This window comes from Alosa pseudoharengus, unplaced genomic scaffold (genome assembly GCF_046254945.1).
Source record: "Alosa pseudoharengus isolate Yale_2024_CS ecotype anadromous, Long Island Sound unplaced genomic scaffold, YU_APseudo_1.1 YU_APseudo_1.1_scf_2, whole genome shotgun sequence".
Taxonomy (NCBI): Eukaryota; Metazoa; Chordata; class Actinopteri; order Clupeiformes; family Clupeidae; genus Alosa; species Alosa pseudoharengus.
The window spans coordinates 17,928,652-17,947,329 of record NW_027468663.1 but is presented as its reverse complement, the minus strand read 5'-3'; the positions used below and the strand labels follow the sequence as shown (position 1 = coordinate 17,947,329).

The following is an 18,678-nucleotide window of genomic DNA, read 5'->3' as shown; positions in this document are numbered from 1 at the left end:
TGTGTGGAAATTATTCTCTATTTGGGGGGATTGTTTAGCTGTTCAATACCCAGCCTTTACTGTCCTTGAGGAAATGGAAGTAATGTGTTGCCACACAAGTGCTGCCATTTCAGACACACTAAAAGCCTTAGATGACGTTGGTTTCTTTTTTAACTCAATGGCAGTTGAGCAATGGCATGGCAATGGCAATATCAGTCATATTTTGAGAAGGAAAAAAGACTCTGTAGGAAAGATGTAGTGCACATTAGTGCCCATTTTAGGCACAATATTATTGCACCATGCATCTACAATATGGCATGTTAAGTAAAAACAGTCTGCAAGTCACTAAACCTATATTCTGTCTGTTGCAGAATAACAAGTTGCAGTTTCCTGACTTTTGCACATTCATTCTTAGAGGGTCATAGAAAAAGTGGTAGTTTGATTGATTGACGTAGAAAACTTCTGTTGTATGAAAACATCTGGACTCTCCAATATAAATAGACCCTGAAACACCAGTTAAAATGGGCCCATCGCTATGGCCCTTGAAGAAGATACATGGGAAACGGCATTCTGCCATATGGTAGAGGTATCCATATTTGATCGGCATATCAACTGTCACTTGGCTTACTTGTATGTTGATGGAGGGTGTTTTTTGAAAGTGGGATAATCCTTTGAGCCTGGACCGAAAATTTGGCTGCTGCATTTGTCCGCCAGACCCACACAGAGCTTCATTTGGTGAGTTGTCCATGGGAGAGGACTGTGTTTGTGTAATGAGAAACAAATTATGAACAGCAGCAGCTCGATGGTGCTGAATGCAGTCCAACTGCTCACGCAAACCTGGCAGAGGGTAGCGGAGAGTGACCCAAAGGGAAAGCCTTACGGCCATTGCCCATCCTGCTCATGACCACTGTATATTCAGCGTTTACCAGAATACAACCTCTGACTTCTCACCGAAAGCTATTTAAACCCTCTCAGGTGGGGACTTGAGATTTGGATCACCACACATGCTATAGTACATCTAGATTGTATAAACTGTATATGCATTTTTATGTTGTCCCTTGTTTCCATCTGATATGCATAGTGTATCACCATACACACTTTACCCATATAAAAAGCTACAAGTTCCCAAGTGGGAAGTCTCTGTGTGTGTGTGTGTGTGTGTGTGTGTGTGTGTGTGTGAGTGTGAGTGTGAGAGAGAGAGAGACTGGACAAAAGTAGGGATAATGGGAACTCTAATATTGTGTGTGTGTGTGTGTGTGTGTGTGTGTGTGTGTGTGTGTGTGTGTGTGTGTGTGTATGGATGGGTGAATGCATCTTCTATGATTGACAAAGCCCCACTGCCTCCCTGGGGCTGAAAGCCTGAAACACAGACAGTGAACAAAAGCCGAGGCCAACCCAGCGATGACCGCCTGAGATAAACCTTGTCCTGCTGTGCTGTGAGGCTCTCACAACAGCCGCAAGACCGCACCGGCCAGTCTGAATAGGCCTGAAGACAAAGGGAGAACGGCGTAGAGTAGAGCAAGGGAAGAGGGGAAAAGGCCAGCGCGCTCACCCCTGTCGCTGAAGTCGTCCACCAGGATGATCTCGGCGATGAGGTGGTCTGGGGTGCGGTTGACCACACTGTGGATGGTGCGCAGCAGAGACGACCAGCCCTCGTTGTGAAAGGGGATTATGATGCTGGTGTTAGGCAGGTTCTCCAGATAGAGCTTCTGTCTGCAGCTGAATGACAGAGAGAGAGGGAGAGAGATGAAGACAGGCAGAGAGACGCAAACAGAGAGAGTGAGAGAGAGGGAGAGAGAGAGAGTGAATTTACCACCATTTCATTTTCTTCTTGTGGGTTGTGTCTACATGCCAGTGGTGAAAATCAAGCTGAGGATGGAGGCCTAGAGAATTCACAGCATATCACTCTGCATACAGTGGCAGCCCAGCCCACCCCCAAGGGTGGGAGGATAGGACTCATTCCTGCTAAGTGGTTTTAGATTTTACAGCGCATTACCCAGCACAGCGAAGGAGAAACACATTTGTACAATGTGAATTTGGCCATTTCAGTAAGCTATTCAACAAATCAAGGTGAAAGCCGAATATTTCAGCTCCTCGTCCTTGGAATGCTTATCCACTGTTGATCTGCTCCAGATGAATATTTGGCAATCATCCTGACACACACACACACACACACACACACACACACACACACACATATATATGTTCATCACCTGCAGAAACACAGATGATGACAGAAGCAGCAAATCACTGTCTGTGATGGGCCTGTGTTCTACTGTGATTGCACACGCTTGAGAGATACTGGATTACGGAAGCAAGCGTGAGGCAGCCCTGTCTGCTTGAAAACGCACACACACGCTGAGCGCCTAGCCAGCCTAACCGCTCTCGTAAATCATCAGTTAAAGAGCTGCCTTTGTCCCGGCTGCCTAATAAACCATTGGGAAATCTGCATGTTAATTGCAACTCAACAAAGCTGTGATTGGTGTGAGACCCTCGCGTTTTTTTCCCTCAGTTTTTTTTTTATAGTTCACACTGGTCGTTCTAATTCACACAGCGACGAAACCTGACAAGCCGCTCCTATTTATAGGTCCCCGTAGAGCGATCACTCTCAAGGAGGCCTGCCCTTTATCTTTTCTTTATCATTTTTTTGGGGGGGTGTAAATTAATAAATAAATGGTGTCAGCAACATCTGTGGCGCTGGTCTGGTGTTACACATGCACTTGTGTTGGATGCATGCCAGGGTATGCTACCTAGAGAGCTACGTTTCCTGCCCTGTCAGATAATACCACATTATGAAATACCACTTGGGAGAAAAGGCCCATCGATTTGCATAGAAATAGCGAGCTAGTGGCACATGTCCTTACTGGAGAACACCATTGTTCTGGGCAGACCAGACCAGAATATGGTATTGGGTTTTCCTAAAAAAATGCAAACATAAGGAAATGTCCATTTGTATCACATTTGATTGAACAGACGCCTCTGCCTATGGTTGATCATCCACACATGCCTCATGAGTAGCCTCTCCCTGTTCTGAAAAATGGACTTCTACACCATCAAAAAACCCCAACTCAAAAAAAAATAAATATATATATATATATTGTAATCCCTACATTCATTGGGCTACAATTCCTAGACACAACAAACAAATGTTGACCCCACAGTTTTCTTCCTCATTTCCCCCGTCCTCATCAGGCAGTAGACATGTGGCACGAACAAAACAGCGCTCAGCCTCCACCGTGCACAGCCTTCGCTGGGAAACGAGCTTCATTACTGCGGAGGCAGCTCCCACTGAGCAGATGATTCAGGCGCTGCCGCCGCCTCTGAAACGGTGTAACAGATCGCACGCACGGCAAGCTGGAGGCATTTATGGGGCGGTAAATAAACAGTGTACGGCACGCGCCATCACTTGATTATGGCACTGCACCATCACCCACTGTCACATAGTCTGGAGGGATTTAGAGCGCTTCCAGTTTGGACCAACTACAGTGCACAAAATCGATTCATCTGTCACCTTTTACTCATGTGTGGAAAACAGTGTGATACATATATTCCTGCATACAACACCAAACAAACACAGTAACAAACTCACTAACTCACACATTAACCAACACACACACACACACACACACACACACACACACACACACACACACACACACACACACACACACACACACACACACGGTCTCACGTCAACACAACTGTACAACCTCAAATCAGAAAAAGTTGGGACGTTGTTTAAAATGAAAATAAAAACAGAATGTGATAATCTCATAAACCCATATTTAGCTTCAAAAAGGACATAGACAACATATCAAATGTTGAAAGTGACAAATTTGACTATTTCATGGAAAATATACGTTCATTTTGAATTTGATACCAGCAACACAAAAAAATGGTGGCGACAAAATGCTGAAAAAGTTGTATAATGATAGAGATAAAGACAACAAAAAGAGAAATAGTTCACAACTAATTATTAGGGCAACTGTATAACACCTACCAATGTAATAACTTCCCACCAACGTAATAAACCACCAACATAATAAAAATGTGCACAAAATCAGCATGTTTTAAATGTAATAATATTTTTTTCTTACCACTTTCACACCTTTAATAACACCGGTAAAAAAAAGAAACTTGCATCCACACGAAGAGGTGAAACCAACAGAAAGCACTGTAGTGCATATGCCAGGCCAGTCGATGGCGCTGTGACGGTGCAGAGGCTTCAGATTAATTTGCAAGACAAAAACATTTCAAAAGCAGTTGCATGAGATGCGTTTTCAATTCAACCCTAAAACTAATAACATTCATTTTCAGGGTATTTATATATGTGGAAATGTTTTTATGTTTTGCATTAGGTCTGGTATAGAGCAAGTTACACTGGAGAAATGAACATGCTATAGTCATAGGTTGACAGGTCGGTGTGTGGGTTTTATATCTTAGCAGCAACTGGAATCCATGCATTTCCACTGAATTATTTTTGGAATCTAATCCCTTATCATACCTGTTCATTCATACTCGTCGCTCGACTTATCGTCGAAACTTAAAACTCCAGACACAAGTTCAACTGACACAAAAGTACATTTAAAACATATACAATTTCTAACTTTTGATACTGATGAAATGATTTACTTAAATATATACAACCATTATTATAGTGTCTTCGCCTGTGTCTCAATCCGTTGTGTATTTAAGCCCTCTGTCTTCCCTTAGTCTTTGTCGGTCTTTGCTGTTGCTGATGTTCATGTTGTTCATGCAGTTTTGCTTATCACTTATTTTCAAAGTAAAGATTCCTGAGTATTCTGAGTTTGCTGTGCCTTACACCAAACAACTTTGGCAAGATTTGGAAGATTAGTCTTTTGAGTAAAGCTTGAATGGGGGGCATTAGTTAAAAGACTACAATCTTTCAAGAATCTTTCCCAAATCTTGTCAAAGTTGTTTGGTGTAAGGAGGCCATTAGATGACTTTAGAAACTCAGACGTTTTTCTTTGATATGTTTATTGTTTCTTTACATGAGTAGCCTATTGATCGCTAATGTAGTGGAATGAATTGAAATGAATGGAATTTTTTGGTGCAACAAAAATTTAGCAATTTTATGTAGCAACTGAGTTGTAGAAATGGCTGCATGAGGTTAGATTACAGTCAGTTTGATTTTTAACAGAATAGAATGGGTCAAAATGTGCTCTACCAAATGGTTGAGCCGACCTAAAAAGGGTTAACAGGGATTTATTTGTCACGTGTGTGTGTGTGTGTGTGTGTGTGTGTGTGTGTGTGTGTGCGCATGCGTGTGTGTGTAACTGATATGGCCCTCAATGAACGGAATTCCACGAAACTTGGCATACATTCAGAGGGTGTCATAATGATCATGCTCTTCAAATTTTGTGTAGTTTGAACATGTCAGCCAAAGATATCTGTGATTACGCCTTGGCGTGCTCAAATGAGTGGATATGGGATGGGTTGACATCACCCCTTGAGAGTTGGTCATCCTAGGCCCTACAGTTCTTGAGATATTCACAGAAAACTGTGTCCGGCCTACCTCATTTGGGGGGGGGGGGGCGGTGTGGCAGGTGGGTGACGGATCAAAGTGTCCTGGAAATCGTTGACAGAAATTCATTGGAAAAAAAAACAAAACTCAATAATAATAGTCAAAGACTACTGCAGCAACTTCTTTTCAATGTCTGCTATTCAAAACACTTTTGCTGACTCCCATATTGTCCAACCATCTCAGCATTCTGTCTTCTAACAATCACAACTTAACATGAGAACAAAATTGGTTCTTTTTACAGTATGTTCCTGTAGGCCATAGCCTGGAGGCCATAGCCAACCCCCTATTCCCTTCACCCTCTCTACTTAATGTCCATTAGTGCATCAGATATCCTTGGTTTTTGGACCTCGGTATTTTCAAAACTGTATACGGCCCTGGTTACCTTGGCGACTTTTAGGGTTTTTGATAATGGATTTATATCCGAAAATGTTCAGAGCTCCAAACTGTGTACCAAGTTACATCCTTTTATGGAAAAAATGACTTAATTAGCATATATCACATGTACAATATTGTTCACTCTGCCATAACTGCCTTAAGTACAATTTGTGGCCTTTGACCTAGATGCACAAATGATGCCAATTTTAACAATGTTCCACCACACCAAAAAATATTTCTGTTGCAATTAGTTTTGGGTCGGGTAAAATCTTCCTTGACTAAAATGCTCTGTGTGAATTGTACCAGACCATTGGTGCATGGGCACAGCTTCCTTCACCGTTTTTAATTATTTGCGCCGTCGCTGTAGCTTTGTTTGGTCTTACTTTAATCGGCAGGTCATTGTTCCTGAGTGTGGCTTCTATGCCAGTCCCATCATCTAGCCGTTCAAGCTCTGGGGGTAATTTACATATCTCCTTAAAGTCAAGAAGATCTGCTCTGCCTCTCCCTCCGCCTTGTCCATTAATTCTGTATATTGGGACACCTCGATTTATTAACAAAACATAAGTCAGAAGAGCAGAAACACTGTGTAGCTTTACTGCTTGGCCCCCAGTAAAAGAAGACAGAAACAAAATGGGTGCATTCACACTGCTTGGCCCCCAGTAAAAAGGTGATGAAATAACTAAAGAAAGACAATGATATCCTATGCAGTAATCTGCTTGGCCCCCACTGAAGGTGTTGAACTATGTGTAAGGCAAAAACACAATGGATGACAAATCAATAGAAGAGTCTGGGACCTGTCTATATTAATATACTACATTTCAAAATGATTTACTATACGGTTCTAGGGCTGCCACAAACTGCAATTAAGTGAAATAGAAACAAAAGAACACAAGGGGTGTCCATGTAGCTTTGCTTGGCTCCTGGTAAAGGTGATGAATAATAAGTAGAGGTATAAGTAAAGGGGGAGGGGCAAAGTTTTATGGTCATCAGATGGTTTAGATGGTGACATTTGTTGACAACTATACCTTTACAACTGAAAGACAGATATAATATCACTAAATCAGTGATTTATTACATTGGTGGGAAGTTAATGTAATAATTATTTCACCTTCCCACCAATGCAATAACTTCCTGCAAACGTAATAATTATTACATTGGTGGGAAATTGGGTTATTACGTTGGCAATAGGCAACAGTTATTACGTTGGCAGTAGGCAACAGTTATTACGTTGATGGGAAATTATTACATTGGCATCTTACACATCTGGCAAGGCACATTCAATTATGAATGATGAACAATAGTTCTGAGCAACATTAACTGCCATCAAGACACTGTCATTTTCAATGAAAGACATTGAATATCTCAGAAAAACAATGCCAAAATGAATTCTGCACATATTTAAACAGTAGAGGAAGAGTCTAGGTGCTAAAATGGCTTATCTGCAGCAGGGCTCCGAACCGGTTCAAGGAACGAAAACGAAAACCGAAAACGAACGTAATTTTACGAGGAGCGGAAACGGAAACGAAAACAAAATGGTCTTCAACTGTTCCGGAACAGAAACGTTATTCTGAAATCCACAAAACCGGTTAATAAAGTTTTTTTTTCGTTCTCTATATATTTTATAAAATTTCACAAAAGCATATCCTAAGTGTTCTACTCGTTTGATTGTAGGCAAACAGCCTAATAATTTGATTTCTACAGTTTGAAAAAAAAAAACGAATAAATGGACATTTGGTCCAAATGTGTATATTTTGTCTTGCTGTTGTAATGTAACCTATCCGTCTGCCACTTCGGATCTTAGGCCAGCTCGTAGCGTAGGCTACTGAAACTGATTTGGAAATTGTTTGTAGCCTATGCGTAATAGCCTATTTTGCCTGTCCATGCCTTGTCGTTTTAAAGTCTGGATTTGAAATGTTTGCGCAATTATAGCCTATTCTATGTAGAAGAGTTAAACGGGAAATTTGAGATAGGCCTGGCCAGCAGCCAGGAATGGGAAAACATTGAATTCTCAAAACTCTAGCAACTGATCTTCTCAGTTCCTAAACATTTATAGGATGTTGTTAAATGAAGAGGTGATGCAGCACAGTGGTAAACATGCCCCTGTCCCTTTTTTTAAACATACCCTGGCATCAAATAAAAAATGAATGTATATTTTCCATGAAATAGCCAAATTTGATATGTTGTTTATTTTCTATTTTTCAGCTAAATATGGGTTTACGAGATTTGCAGATTATCACATTCCATTTTCATTTTACACAACGTCCCAACTTTTTTCTGATTTGGGGTTGTATTTAGAATTAGCACCCAGAACTGCAACACAGTTAACTGCCTAAACAAGGCCTTAAGATACATTGCATGGAACTAGACTTGGGGTGTGCACTCACACACAGAGACATGCAGAAGAACAAAACTCCACATTTAAAAGCATTTTGCGTTTATCCTGAGAGAATGCACATGAGGTTTCAGCACAACCCGTAACTCAAATCAAAACAAACTCAAAACAGCTGCCCTGTAGAAAAATGGCATATGCATTTATTCTTTTACGCTTACCCATTTGAGAGAAACACTTACTTGTAAAAAAAAGGATAAATTGGAGTGCTAACACATTCTCAAAAGGACAAAGTCCATGAAGATCAAGTGCAGAAATGCACAGTTAAGTGCAAGTTAGTGTTTGAGGTGTCAAAAGAGGAAATGCTCTCTTAAGAGATATGTCTTCAAGAGGTTCTTGAAGATACAGAGGGATACCCCATCTCTGATAGAATTTGGTAGTTCTTTCCACCAAGGAGACCTTATGGATAGGGAAAACAATGACAGACAAAGTTCCTTCATCAGAGCGTGTAAGACTGATCAAGCTTAGATGGGTGGATGGGTGCAGACTCAGATGTCACGCTGTTTGATTCTGGTGTTCATGGTTAACCAGTGGAGGTTTATCAGCAGTGGAGTAACCAGCCATTTTGTGTGGACCGAAAACTAGACGTGCATGTTTGGGACCATCTGTAAAGGTTTCACTATGCACACTGGGAGGTCTACGAGAAGGGCATTGCAGTAGTCAAGGTGACAACCAGTTCTAAGGTTAACTGTGTTCTAACTTGCTTTGTTTCTAGAACTGTGCTGTCCGTAAACATCTAATGTCTCTATGACGATATCATCTTTAACTGATGTCTCTATGACAACCCTGAACCATCTCTTTCGTTGACCCACTCTGACCCACAGATGTGTGAGTAGCAAGGGATTTGTGATGTGTAGAAGTAAGGATGAATGTGGCTACATCACCTCTGGATAGATGGCCTTCTGAGAGCTATTACTGACCAATCCATCAAACAACTCATTTAAAGCCTGTGTGGAATATCCACGCTGGATATGAAATAAGCCAGTTACAGGGCAGTCTGCCAGCAGTACATCTTTGATGTTATAAATCTATCTCCTCTCTGAATCACACACAGAGGACAGCACCGTGTACGTTATGACATTCACTGCATGTCTCGTGTGATTGCATTTAGCACACATTTCATCATATAGTGCAGCAAGTGACATGCAGTATTGGACTTTGTTAATGGATTAATCGGCATACAGTATCACTTTATCATGTACATGCTCCCAACGGGGATATTATGCACTGTTTTATCACTTTCAGATACACAGTGCGTATTGCATTCAGTCTATACTTGATCTTAATGAAGTACATATATGTATGTGAAGTCATGTGTCACTCTGGTATGAAATATTACAGCAGTGAGCAGTACACGGCTGTTCTCCTACACTAACTCATACAATGTGAGGGACAGCTACCAATATTTATGGTTTGGAATTATTTTGACATTATGAAATACACACAGGACTACAACTTAAAAGATGGAAAAAAAACACTACAAATATTTTACTTAGCCTTGCCTCTGTCTGCTGTACTTTGAACAAATTGGCCATTTAGCTGATGATTGCAAAAACTACAAACAACATCACTCTATCGTAATATGACAGAAGATCACTGTGAATACACATTTATAAGATAATTATTTTCAAAGAGTAACTTATACTAATAGTGTAAGTGGCAAAAGCTTGTTTGTTTGAGTCCACAACTTCTATCTCTGATACAACAAATGGTTTCCAGATTTTATAGCCAGAATACTATTTCTCATTTAACAATTTGGAAAACAGTCCATACTGTCTTTGCCTCTACATACAACCTGGCTCATTTGTAAAGTGATAATCATCCCGCCCTGTGTTTCAGTCATGCCCAGACTCACTTGGGATGACGGATGTCTGGAAGAGAGCGGTCCAGGGCAATGTTGTTGCTAACGTAGATGTTGAAGCCGTTCTCCTTGTACACAGAGTCATCACACTCATCCTCAGTCAGAGGGTAGGGCTTCCCATGCTCACCTTTCCCTACAGGAGAAAAAGAAGAAATCATTATACCATCGTTCACCATAACCCTCCACCTTCCATCCTACCTTTTAAGAAATACTGCACGTTAAGAAGTGCAGTATTTGTTATAATCAGACCACTTGAACTTGAACTTGAACTTGGAGGGGATAACAGTGGCCTGATCAAATCAGGTTTTCTTAATTTTCACTCACTCTGTGTAGATGTGAACTTTGAGAAACTAGTTTATCTCTTACTTACTTATGAAGTACCAATCATTCACAACAGTTATTTGTGAACTTGATTACTCTATCTGGTTTCACAAAACCAGACAGAGACAAAACAAACCAATGGGATGAGCTCATATAGTTTGTGAGTACATGTTTTTGTTGTGTTGTTTTTACTGCACTGTATACACCAAGTAGCTGGAGGCTGGGCGTTTGTGCACAGAGTGAAAGAGAAGCACTTGGGGTTATCTGTTAACAAACAAACAAGTATGAGAACACCCATGAACCAGCCATCACACACATCCTGCTAATTCAGTCTGACAGATCTTTTTGTCTGATGTGCAAAACCCACCCCTGCATAGACAACAATGCTCTTGATGTGAGACACTTCTTTTGATCTGAGAGTAAAAGTTTCCAAAACAGAACAAAACAAAAGAAACTGTGAGACAATGAGAATTGATTCTCATTATCGTAAAAAAACACAAACAACCAAATGTCTTAAACAATAGAAAAGTCTCCCTTATTGGACAAACTTTCCTTTCAAGGTACACTTACATCCCTCAAATTTAACACAGTCAATTTCATTAATCCCTTCATTCTTTTTGATGTTGGTCATAATGAGGTTTTCATATTGTGCTGTGGCTGCAGCCTTTTGCGCACACTACTAATGAGGACGGACTGACAGCAGCTTCAGCAGCCGCTGCTGTCGCGCCTCTGCCTTTTCAGCTGGCGAAATCTAAATAACTACTCTGATTATCTCCTCTGTGAGCCCAGCACGCTCACTGCCTCCTCTGTGAGTAACGAAGAGAAAGCCATCTTTTGCCTCTGCATAATTAAAGCAACCAAACACCCACACCATGGGGCATCCTCTCTCAGGATCAGGACCAGCCAGAGAGAAAGAGAGAGAGAGAAAGAGAGAGAGAGAAAGAGAGAGATGGATGAAGACAGAGACGGAGACAGACAAGTCAGTGAGTGAGCATTATTCTCCCGTTACTCCCACACGTTAGCGTTCAATATTAATGTTTTGCTTTCTTGCCTTTGAAAAGTGCCACTGCAACAGCTTGATTCAGAGATAATGACAGTCTGGAGGGTTAAGCAAACACGCTTAAATATTTGCATCACAGACCAGTTGCGGTGCCTCTGAAAAGCAGCAGGAGCGGAAAGTTGTTACAAAAACAAAACAGCCCAAACTGCTCAGGCACCACACCAACATCTGTACACAAACTATGAGCCCTCCCCATCTGTTATCTCCACCTACAATAAACAAATTATATGCTGGATAACAGGCACTGTCCAAGGGCTGACGGACTGTCCATTGAAGTAAATTCCAATCTACCAGTTCATGAAGTTTATGTCATAATATTGCACAGGTTAAAAGTAATAAAAGTAACACTAGAAGAAGTATGACTATTTTGCAATAACTGGCCATTAGGCCGTGAACAAAGCCAGTTACATATGTGCATCCTAGATTGACATGACATTGAAAAGTCTTAGAAATATCTATAAAGGATCACTTATGTTTCAGTTATATTACAATGGTACTCCATGTAGAATGTCACATACTAACCCTGATGTTATTCTAAGCATATAAGGGTGACATAACATACACATAACATAAACTTTGAAAAGTCATGTCACTCGACTGCTCACAAAAGTTTCAGGTTACATTGTACATGACAAATGAATAATGAAGAGTGATACAACCCATTAGCAACACACACCACACATGTGTTGAATGTCGTGCAATGAAGGAACATCTGCAATAGCTCAAAGTCAACCATACAACCTTTTGAGCTTGTTAGGGTGAAAACGACAGGGTAAATGATAAAAGTCCTACAGCTCGACTGCTGCAACAGATACACATGAGGGGAGATGTGCAATAACTTTAATCAGGCCAGCAATTCACAGGATTTTGGACGGCGTCCTCTCACACAACAAGACGCCTAATCAGCATGAGATAACAGGACTGAAATCTATTATTCATTTGCACAGATTCATGTTCGCCTGCTCTCTAAAATTAGTTTGTGATTCATCAAAAATGAATACAAAGCTTTTATCACTGTGCGGGCAATCATAAGATTTGTCACCAACAGATGGTGTATGTGTGGGAAAGCGAGATGGAGAGAAAGAGAGAGCGAGCGATCGAGCGAGCGAGCGAGAGAGAGAGAGAGAGAGAGAGAGAGAGAGAGAGAGAGAGAGAGAAGGAGAGAATGAGAGAGGGAAAGAGAGTGAGGGAGAGAGAGAGAAATAGAAAGAGGTGAGAGTGAGACTGAAGAGATGGGTCAACAGAGCCTCTGGGCACCACACAGGAATGCTGGGTAGACTATTCTCTGGGCACCACACAGGAATGCTGGGTAGACTATTCTCTGGGCACCACACAGGAATGCTGGGTAGACTATTCTCTGGCTCACTGGACTGCACATGGAAATTAGCTGCTAGCCAAATGTGGGTTCAAACCAGCTCTTTCTTATTCACGATTTATGTTTTTTGTTGATGTTGTTGTTGCTGTACAGAATCCCCAATGGATGAACATACAACTGTGCTCAATGTGTAATGAAAAGGGCAAGTGGCAAAAAAACTCCATTTACTTGGGTAATCCATTCATACACGGTCAACTGAAAGCAATTTCTATACAAAGCATACAAACTACAGACATCAGGGCTCTCTGCAATGTATGCCCTGCCACCACTAGTAACTTGATTTGTGCTATATCTATTCCACAGTCTACATAGCACGTATACGTGTTAGACTGACCAGAGCTGGCACTTTGCCATTGCGCTCATCCAATTAATACCAATAATGCCGGAGCTACTTGTTGTTGAGGTATCTACTGAAGTTAGCATGGAAACCAACTATTGCCGTGCCGGCTCTCTGGTAATACCATATAGTTCCCACGTGTGGCCACTGTCTGAAATACAATGCAAGAGTGCCATGTGGCTGTGCATGCAAAAATCTTACTGGTGATTGGAGATCAGTTCCGATCAGTGACATCACCAAAGGTGGACTTCCCATTGGTTAACATCTTGTATAAGTATAACTATAAGTATATATACTCTTTTGATCCCGTGAGGGAAATTTGGTCTCTGCATTTATCCCAATCCGTGAATTAGTGAAACACACTCAGCAGCACACAGTGAACACACAGTGAGGTGAAGCACACACTAATCCTGGCGCAGTGAGCTGCCTGCAACAACAGCGGCGCTCGGGGAGCAGTGAGGGGTGCCTTGCCCAAGGGCCGTGCCTACAAGTCCGTAGCACTAACCAGTAGGCCACAGCTGCAGAGAGGTTCAGAGAACCGAGGTTACCGGTATATACATTACCATACATTTTTTTCCCGCTCCAGCTACACTTGAACTCAGTGTTGTGTATGTGTTTTACAATTACGTGTTTTCCCAAAAGACAAGAGATCCTCTCACTCCAGCAAGAGATCCCTTTTAATGACACACGCTCCTGTGTATCCCTGCTACAGTGGAACTCCGGTCCATTGGGAAACATTCTCTGTTTCGCTCCTGTGCTGGTTTCATCTCCAGCCTTGAGCTTTGTGGGAAGCTAAAAGCTTGACTGGTGATGCGTCTGATATTTGGATAATTGAAAATATTGGCTGTGAGTGTGTGTGTGTGTGTGTGTGTGTGTGTGTGTGTGTGTGTGTGTGTGTGTGTGTGTGAGAGAGAGAGAGAGTGTGTGTGTGTGTGGGGGGGGGGGGAGGTTTATAACCCAGTTGCCCCAGTGGAATCACCTGACAGGTGTGTGGAGATACAGCTGTGGTTACTAGGCAACGCACAAATAGGTTTACACCAAAGATTCTAGAACAGAGCTCTAGAATCTTTGGTTTACACAGGGAGAGAATGCGGAGATAGATATATCTAGATATCCTCTTTTGTGCTTTTTTCACACATAATACATGGCCGTGTACAAAACAGTTTGCAATTTATTTCTGTCAGCAATGATATACCAGAGTGATTGCTGGCACTGTCATTTATTTTGCGGATGTGTTAGGACATGGGGAAATGTTGTATGGGTGTTAATGGCTTGTCTGTCACTGACCTTGGCTGAGGAATGCAAATCTAGGAACGGAACTTTAATGCATTCTGCTCATTTGGCAGGGAAATGCCACGCTTGGTGAAAAAGCAGACCATAATAAGATGCTTAAGCTGCATCTCCGGGGTGATTTGTCTCCCCTGCCTCCAAGCACCTAATGTGCCTAAAATTTACAGCAGGAAAACCTGCGACTGTAACATTATTAACACATAGTAAATTCAAATGGATCGATGAAACTCTTCAGTGGAGGGCCACCTAGTGATTTAAACTGGCTGCCTGGCACAGGCTCTAAAACAACATCCTCTAAGACACAGCGCTTCCTAAAGCGCTGCCCATAAAAGACAGTCAGTGTGTCCTTTGCTTGGAGAGATGTGATTGTGTGTGTGTGTGTGTGTGTGTGTGTGTGCGTAGGCTATTACTATGAAACTGTGAGCTTTCAGCCTGCTGTGAATGAAATAATAGAAAGGATAGAAAAAGTATTGGATTGGCTTTGCTTCGTACGGACTGGCAGCACATACCAACGCGAAGCTCGTCCCTCCTGATGCTCTCGTTGTCATGCCAGTCCATCCTCCTCAAGCCGTCCGTCCACGTGTAGATGTGTCCATCACTCATGCCCAGGGAGAAGCCCTACACAAGAGAAGGAGGAACAATAATTGTCATTCCATGCCATTCTGACCTATTCACTTCAAGTTGAAGAGAGTGAGTGACATGGACGGAGATAAAAACAAAACAAGAAACCTCTTTCCACTACACACTCTTCTTTTCTTAGAACAGGATCAACTGCCATTACTGGTTCTAAGTGGATGGTGGCTGTGACTAAAGCCCAGTTGTTATTTTCTTAACTCCTGTTGCCAAGATACTGTACCATATTCCAGCATTCTGCTGAGCCTTCGCCTTGTAAATCACTTTGATCATACGCTCCAACGTAGTGTAACGGTACTCAACACTATTTCAGACATGTGTCGCCACCCTCTGTACTTCTGCTGGTCCGGTGGTTAGTCGGTCAGAACATGACAGTTCATTTTAAACTTCATGACAAACTTACTTGGCAAATTGATATGGAAGTGTAAGTTCTGTGCAAGCAAGTTTCCTAGAGTCAAAAAATTTAACTACTTCACAGGTACAGGTTCGCAAATATCATAAGTACACTGGTGTTCTAAAGAACACGCTACAACAGAGAATTCAACCAAGTCATGAATGCTGTGAGTGAAACCAGCAAAGAGTACGGACATGCTCAATCTTTCAATATAATCACAGTCATTCTAACAAAAGCAGATGTAACCAACGTTTCTTTAGAAACACATAGCATATATTGAGACTCTCGCTCTCTGATTATACTGTACTATGTGTGTGTGTGTGTGTGTGTGTGTGTGTGTGTGTGTGTGTCTTTAAACGGGGGTGGTGTAATGTCATTAGCCAAAACAGACACACTCTGCATACCCCCTTCCAGGTTTGACATCTTTTGAGGATTTTGAGAACAGCCCAGTGTCCGACTGCCAAACGCTAATTTGGGTGCATTTTGAGCCTCTTATCAAACTCAGGCATCAGGCCACTGCTGTTCAAAGCAAACATGGAGGAGAGTAAATACACAAGCAGGAGAGGGTCACCGTCATCCACCAGAACAGACACCGAGAGCTGCTCGGGAGCAGAGCTACAATTACGGACCCGCATCCCATCCTCCTGCAACCTTAATATCCCCCAGACATTTTTCTAAATTACTAAAAAGCTAAAAACTAAAAATGCTCTCTAGAGCAGCACAATATGATCCCTTTTGAAATGTCAAAATGTCACCTCATAGGAAATCTCAGCAGACTTCACTGGAGCCTAATGCTATGAACTGGCAGAGGCTAGGGGCTACTGTATGACTGAGGTAGTCACTGACCTCAATAACATTCTGACATTGACACGAACATCTCACTTTAAGCAGAGAGACCCATCTTTGTTAGGAGGAAGTGATTAGAAAATGCTGTGAAGCTGTTTTCTTTATACCTAGTATTCCTCATCAACACCGTTGTTAAAAGATCTATTCCCACAGAAAGGACGTTGGCTTGACAATGCTACATCTCTTTCACACAACTCTATGCATCGACATTCTAAGCATGCACAATTATCTGAAGTCTACAACAGCTTCTCAATCTAACACACATTATCCCTTACGTAATTTATGTTCTACCCTTCCAGATTCACTGTACAAGCAGGTCTGTTTCAGGCGCTCAGTCTTTACTTTTCTAGACCCTACTGCAGAGGAGAGCAAGGAATAAAGATGTGGTTTTTTGAAAAGAGCTAAAGGCTGTAAACCACTAAATAAGCAACAGAGTGTATTGGCCACACAATCTCCTGAAGCAATCTACTATTACTAATGTCTATCCAGTGTTAAATGTGGTGATGTCTCCAGGACATGCCGTAATTACCCATTCTACTACAGCTTGATAAGACAGGGCTGTGTGTTAACAAGGACACAGCCACTTCCGTCTTCACTCTCACAAACATGCACACTTACAGACACACATACACACACTCACACAAACAATCACTTACATCCACAAAACTGTTCTTAATTCAAACTGAACATAACACATATACAACCATAAACAGTCTCTCTCTCAACACACACACACACACACACACACACACACAAGCACGAGTACACGGTAACAAACAGAAATGTTGTCCCATCCCCCATACATACTCATGAAGACATTCATTTATACATACATACATACATACATACATACATACATACATATATAGTTACATATATGCATACATTCATACATATGCTGTCATTCATTCTCTCACACACACATAAAAACAAATAAAAACAAACTTCAAAAAGTGAATATAAATACCCTTGAATCTCATGGTTGCAAGAGTGGATTACAGCAGCCAGGTAATTATATGTTTATGTTTGTGCACGCTGGCCAATTCAGGATTTGGAAGAGGACCCTGGGTTGTCTGTGGAAAGTCAGCAGTGTTCTGTGGTGCGTGGTCTTGAATAATTTAATGGCAGGATCCGCAGTCATTAACGTTCTGCAGCGTGTCCCAGGAATTAAGACACTCAAGTAGGCCTACCTCCAAAAGAAATGACAGCATGGTCCTTTTGATGAAGAGCAGATCTGCCTCAAAATTCACCAAGTTGCTGGTTAAGAAGACTGGACTTTGATGAGCTGGTGAAATTATGTAATTATGTAATTATGCTAAATCACATGCCAGCCATGGTGCTTAGGACTAACCACCTCTACACTGTTGTTCCTATCTAGGATCTGTTCCATGATGTTGTTTTTTCCCCCCATTACGTTGTTTGCTCCTACTGTCTTTTAGAACGTGATCAATGGAAGATGATCTCAAAAAGGCATGATGGACGACAGGGTAGTAGAACCTAATGCACATAATGACCATAACACAGAGCAGGCTCTTACATCATGACACACATTATGTTCTACTACCCAAATGGCATGATGTCCATTATCTTGCTGACACCCCCGTTCTTAGATACAGTCCTATGATTTGCAGACATAATGTTAAAATGAGTTGTTTGTAGACCTACTATTGGCAAACTGCTTTCTATCACCCACATCATTTTCTTTTAAATGACTCTACAAACTACCTACTGCAACAATAAGTTCTGTTGTTAATTCCACACCCTTGTCAAGGTGACATTGTCTTAGCCTTTAATTGAGCCTTAGATATTGTGTAACTGTACTTTAAGTTTCATAAATGTCAGACACATCATTTTAATCGTTGTCAAAAAGCCACAGTTACTTTAATCTTCAGAATGAACATTGACAAATTGGTCTCAAGTATAATGTGGTCAAAAATCGGTTCTACTTCATACTGTAATTGTGCTCAGAAAAAGCCTGCCATTTTTTCCCTGGAGCTTTGAGGGTGTTCAGAGGGTTCTCCCACAGAGGAAGATACAGACTTACACTGAGGTCAGAGATCACGTTACATACACATGGCCGGCACAACTTTGCTGCACGTCCCCGCCCACTTTTCAGGGAAAGCAGACCGCTTGGATGGAATTGAAACCTATGGAGCTACATTGACATGGTAGGTGCTTGATTTCTTCGAAAATGGGACATGGTGCAGAGAAATAATGATACGCTGGTTGCGTGAATAGCCCACCTCTGGTTTCTGTTACATGTTGTACCAGAC

The 18,678-nt window shown here is 41.6% G+C and overlaps 1 protein-coding gene across 2 annotated transcripts in view; it reads right to left on the bottom strand.

The window, feature by feature from the left end:
• galntl6 (polypeptide N-acetylgalactosaminyltransferase like 6) overlaps positions 1 to 18,678 on the bottom strand; it is a 152,772-nt gene that overhangs the window by 97,105 nt on the left and 36,989 nt on the right. For both annotated transcript variants that reach the window (XM_076295814.1, XM_076295813.1), the window contains 3 exons: positions 15,042 to 15,150; positions 10,144 to 10,282; positions 1,532 to 1,698 (listed from right to left, as the gene is read on the bottom strand). In XM_076295814.1, coding sequence (XP_076151929.1) covers positions 1,532 to 1,698; positions 10,144 to 10,282; positions 15,042 to 15,150 — 415 coding nt within the window. The remainder of the gene's footprint in view (positions 1 to 1,531; positions 1,699 to 10,143; positions 10,283 to 15,041; positions 15,151 to 18,678) is intronic.